Below are 5609 nucleotides of genomic sequence, written 5' to 3'. Positions count from 1 at the left end.
TTTGGCTGAAATGAATTTTGAACAATATCATTCAATGTTACCTTCATTTTAAAAGATTTATTCTGCAGAATCCATTTTCATTGGACAATTTCTGTAAAAGATAATTTTATAACAACATGATCTAACAGTTCAGCGTAAATACCTTTTATTCTGGAGTTGATTTAGCCTTTAATAGCGAATTTCCAGGATGATTTTGTTACCACAAGTGGTTTTCTATTAAAACAATTGCTTATGACTAAGAAAATAAACCAAACAATTGACGGGTTGTGTGACGGCTGTTGATGCTCATAAACATTGCTTGGACCTCGTGCTGTGAATACAACTACGCAGAGTTTGCTACAGTCGTGTGTGCAATGTGCGTGTATTTGTGTTGTTTCGAAAACGCAGAAATGTCAAAGCGGAGTCATGAGCGATTGGATGCTGACAGTAGTACCACAACACAAAATCGCCGAATTGGTGCAATGCAAGTCATGTTGCTGACGTGCACAATCGATCTCTAGCCATTGTGACGTCTCGTACAGTAAAGTTTTCCAATTCATTGCCATAGAACGTAAGTTTTGTTAAAAATTTCAATAAAAATTCATCGAATTGCGTTAGGTTTTTTACACTTGTTTAAAAATATAACAAGTGTAAATCCACCTTTGATCAACATATTTTGCACTTTGATAAAAATTTATATGTTTTGGTAAATGAATTTCGAGATGCACCGATAGTTTTTGCGCAGTAGAATTTTATGGAATTTTCCTTGTAGTCGCGTTGTAGATCAGCAATTTCAATTGATTTTTCAAGTCATTTCTAGGTATTCTACATTTTCTACTAATATCGAAACAGGTTGAAAACAGAATCAACTACGAAAATACCTTGTCCAGTCACCGAAGTTATTCAAGCCGAATCAATTTTCACAAATAAAGCTCAACACCTCGATGCTGAACAAAATTCACTCAGTAAGGTGAGCCTCTAGAGTTTTTGTCGTCTCATTTTTCATCATTTTGATTTGTCGTTCTTTAGCTCGCTCAAGACACATTTTTCGTATTTTTTTGGGTATGGATGAACGAAAGTAAAACAATGTCAATGACATTTCTTCGTTTATTTTTGTCTCTTGAACATTTAACAATCGATTTTTCCTTATACTTGATTTTGCCTGACAGGAACCTCTATAGGCTTGCTCAATAGCATAGACGCAAAAGCGATTCAATATATTTTTCATAGATGAATGTGATACTAAACTGTGTTGTTCTGATTCTATTTCAGATGAGTGACACAGTTGTTCGCATTACGAATTTGCCCGAATCGATGATCCTTGCCAATATCGAGGAATTGGTCAAGAAAATTGGGCCGTATCAGAAAATCTACTTGGCTCGTGATTACATGACTCGACTCTGCAAAGTATTCGCAGTTGTTACATTCAAACAACATGCAGACGCTGCCGAAGCAATTCAACAGTTGAACGGGTACAATTATGATGGCTTCATTCTCATCGTCGAATGGTCTCAGCCACAGTATGCCGCATCAAGAGCAACGGTGTCAGAAGATTTGAACCAGCCATTCATCGCAAAGAAGAAGCAAGAAAAGAAGTCGAATGATCCAGCTATTGATCCAATGCCGAACTTTTCCAAATGTTGTTTTTGTTGGGGTGACCATTCGACAAATGACTGTCCACGCAAGGATACATCGATGCAAGCTGCAAAATTGGTCGACGTGAAACCACCAACAACGACCGAAACGATCGATGCCAAGCCAGACAAATGTGTGCTACCATCTAGTTTCACCGCTGATGCCGCGACTATTCACATTACAAATCTGCCCGAATCAATGGTTTTTGCCGATCTTGAGGAATTGGCAACGATATTCGGACCACGTAAGGAAATTTTCTTGGGGCGTGATCCCATCAGTGGACTCTGCAAAGGATTTGGTTTTGTTACATTCAAAAAACGCAGGGACGCTGCTAAAGCAATTGAACTATTGAACGGTCATAAATATGGTCACTTGATTCTCGAAGCCGATTGGGCCAAGCCACAAGTTGCTGCACCAACCGCAACGGTGTCAGAAGATTTGGCCGTGCCAATCATCGCAAGCAAGAAGGTAGAAAAGAAGTCGAATGATCCAGCTGTTGATGCAATGAAGAACTTTTCCAAATGTCGTTTTTGTGGCGGTGACCATTCGACAAATGACTGTCCACGCAAGGATACATCGATGCAAGCTGCAAAATTGGCCGACGTGAAATCACTAACAACAGCCGAAACGATCGATGCCAAGCCAGGCAAATACGTGCCGCCGTACAAAGTTAGTTGTCCTGATGCCACATCTATTTACATCACAAATCTGCACAAATCAATGGTTTTTGCCGATCTTGAGGATTTGGCAAAGAAAATTGGACCACGGAAGAAAATGTTCTTGGGGCGTGATCCCATCACTGGGCTCTGCAAAGGATTTGCTTATGTTACATTCAAGCAACACAAAGACGCTGCTAAAGCAATTGAACTGTTGAATGGTCATAAATATGGTCACTCGACTCTCATTGTCGAGTGGGCCATGCCACAAGTTGGTGCACCAACCGCAACGGTGTCAGAATGTTTGGACGTGCCAATCAACGCAAGCAAAAAGGAAAAGGAGTCGAATGATCCAGCTGTTGATTCCAAATGTCATTCTTTTGGCGGTGACCATTCGACGAATGACTGTCTACGCAAGGTTGCATCGATGAAAACTGCAAAATTGGCCGACGTGAAACCATCAACAATGACCGAAACGATCGATGCCAAGCCAAGCAAATGCCTGCCATCGCACAAAGCTCATTTCACTCCTCGATGTGATGACGCCACAAGTATTTGCATTTCAAATCTCACCGAATTGATGATCGAAACGGATCTCGAGGAATTGGTCAAGAAAATTGGACCATATAAAAAAATCTACCTGGAGCGTGATCGTATCACCGGTCTCTGCAAAGGATTCGCTTATGCTACATTCAAAAAACATAAAGACGCAGCTAAAGCTATTCAACTGTTGAACGGTCATGGTTATGATCACTTGATTCTCAAAGTTGATTGGTTGAAGCCAAAAGGTGCAGCTACAACAGCAACGGTGTCAAAGGATTTGAACATACCTTTCATCACAAGCAAGGATATTCGTAAACGGCACCGTAAATTGGCTGACGATATCGCTATGGCTAGTGCCAAACTGGTTAAATATATTCCACCGTACAAGGAGAAGCCTGCCAAGAGAATTCGTCGTCATGATTACACGAGTGTTCGCATTTCGAATCTTCCCGAATCGATGGTTGAAGCCTATCTCGAGTCTTTGGTCAAGAACATTGGATCATGTAAGAAAATCTTCCTGGCGCGCGATCGTACCACTGGACTCTGCAAAGGATTTGCCTTTGTTACATTCGCACTGCACGATGACGCTGCTAAGGCTATTAAACTGATGAACGGTCGTAATTTTGATGACTTCATACTCAAAGTCGAATGGTGCAAACCATTCACACAAAATTGACAACTCTTTTTGCTTTACGACACAAACTCATGGTTAAGAACAAAAATTCCGTTTTGTAGCAATAGAAAAACATACATGTATTTGCATTCTTACATCTAGTACCTATCACACATTGATTAAATAAAAAATAACGGTAACAAAATTCTGTGCATTTCCTACTTTTAAGGTCATTCTAAACCTGCATTACCAAAATCTGGTATGAACAATTTCTTTTTAACGCCTTTATGTTGAACAATAAGCACTTAGGTAAGGTTTCATGTCCACTTTTGATTCTGACTGTATTTATGACGAAGGGCAAGAGTTCGAATGATTCGTTTCATGATGTGCGAATAGCATTGTCAAACATGCAAAATTCAACCATAATGACTCAAGAACTGCTATTAATCGAAATTTAATTGTGGATTTTAAAAACCAAATCACGAGTCCTGTTATTTAGAAAGTAACGCATCAGAATATCCTGGACATAATCCAAGTATGCGTTTAATTCTGAACACACGTATGCAATCCAATTAACAAAATGATAATGTGCTTGAGCTCATTTTATCCACAAAATCGATTTTCCATACTAATTTCAATTAATTTCAACCGAAAAATCACGGATATGTGTAAATCATTGTCACTTAATGGGAGAGGTGTAAGTGTAGAAATTAGATTCTTCGTGTCGCCATGAAGTAGTGAAATTTGTTTTTCAAAATCTGAAAATTCAAACAAAACAAACAAAAATTAGTTTGGCAATACTCTTCGAGCAGTTTGCTTTCATACCTTCTTGAAAACCGAGTGTGTTGTACGAGTATCTCCATAGCCGCGCATGTAAATTTTTTTCTGAGCCAACACCATCACAATTTGAAGATCCTTCTGCATATCCAGCGGGAGTCTTTGCCATTCTAGCTGATAAACCGCATTGCTGATGTCTAAAAATTGTTGAGTGATCTCACCGCCAAAGTGACAAAACAAAAAGAATGGGAACAAAGATATCAACACTGATACCCCACCTTGCAGAATGCCCACAAAGTCTCCAGTTTTAGTCAACTGTAGAGAATATTTAAATTATTTTGCCAGTATTTCTTTGAGAAATGTATTCATTTACATCGTTTATTTGTAAGCATAAGCTGCCAAAAACTGCAATGTTGAATACTGGACATGCAAACACAATGGCACTGTTTACATCCGAGAAGCGATTTGCGAATCTGAAAAAGTGAACACCGTTTCAAATGACAAAATATTTTTTTCAGAATGAAATGTTATACTCAACTCTCTAGCCGCCGAATGAAATTCAATGATTCCATTCACGTTCTCTTTCAATATGTTCCGTTCCATTGCAGTGAACTCCGTAGCTTCTATAAAAACCAGTAATCGATTGAACTGGCGCAGCTTCTCTTTGATATCAGAGGCGAAATATAACCAGCAGCATAACCGAGTGGCGTTTTCCAGTCAAATGGATAACTTATGCATAAAGAGGCGGTCTCAATTATTTTATTCGCTCGTTCAGATTATTTGGAAGAATTGTTGGGAGGAGAGCAGTGAATTTGCTGGGTGTTATTGCGGTTGACACAGCTCAAAAATCGATCCAATCATATGTGCATGCCTGTCACTTGCATTGGTTTCGGTGTTCGGCTCGAAATGTCACTTGTCTCGCCCGATTCAATACTTTTTCCCACTTCGTCTCGTTTTTTATTCAGAAAATCTTTAATGAATTCATCAAACTGTTTACTTGTATCGAGATTTGTTCGGGCAACGTTGAAATTCTTCAAAATCAATCTATTTCCAAACACCAAAGTGGTGTTAAGGAATTTCTTTCGAATCCATTTTGAGAATGCGAAGCAATGAAAATTCAACGAATCCATGTTATGTGCGCTCTTTTCATGCAACACTAGCTCAACGAGATTGGCCGAATAGTATGTGCAGTACGAGCACTTGAAACTATACGAATGTTCATTGAAATGACGCAAAAAATTGTCACAATCAATTTTCTTTTGGCAAAAGCCACAAATCAAATGGCCCGGCTTCTTTGGGTCACCATACAAATGTTGATGGAAATCAATTGCCAATAAATTATTGATTCGTGTTTCCGAATAAATGATCGGATTGAGACACTTTAGCTTCGTGATTGACTTATGTTT

General features: G+C 39.0%; 1 protein-coding gene across 6 annotated transcripts; it reads left to right on the top strand.

Annotated features, from left to right (window-relative positions):
• The first annotated feature begins 450 nt into the window (after positions 1-450).
• LOC129573017 (RNA-binding protein 28-like) lies at positions 451-3631 on the top strand. Of its 6 annotated transcripts, none has more exons than XM_055453159.1 (3): positions 451-550; positions 832-949; positions 1252-3631. In XM_055453159.1, exon 3 carries the CDS (start codon positions 1252-1254, stop codon positions 3487-3489), a length of 2238 nt encoding a protein of 745 aa, XP_055309134.1. In that variant the 5' UTR covers positions 451-550; positions 832-949; the 3' UTR covers positions 3490-3631. The 6 variants fall into 6 exon arrangements, with proteins under 6 accessions (XP_055309134.1, XP_055309131.1, XP_055309132.1 ...); XM_055453156.1 differs by having other exon boundaries at positions 790-949; XM_055453155.1 differs by having other exon boundaries at positions 457-550; positions 800-949.
• Positions 3632-5609: the final 1978 nt, after the last annotated feature.

The sequence above is a fragment of the Sitodiplosis mosellana genome, unplaced genomic scaffold (assembly GCF_009176505.1).
Source record: "Sitodiplosis mosellana isolate CC-2019 unplaced genomic scaffold, AAFC_SMos_1.0 Smas_scaffold_5874, whole genome shotgun sequence".
Taxonomy (NCBI): Eukaryota; Metazoa; Arthropoda; class Insecta; order Diptera; family Cecidomyiidae; genus Sitodiplosis; species Sitodiplosis mosellana.
This window is presented reverse-complemented; position numbering and strand designations above follow the sequence as displayed.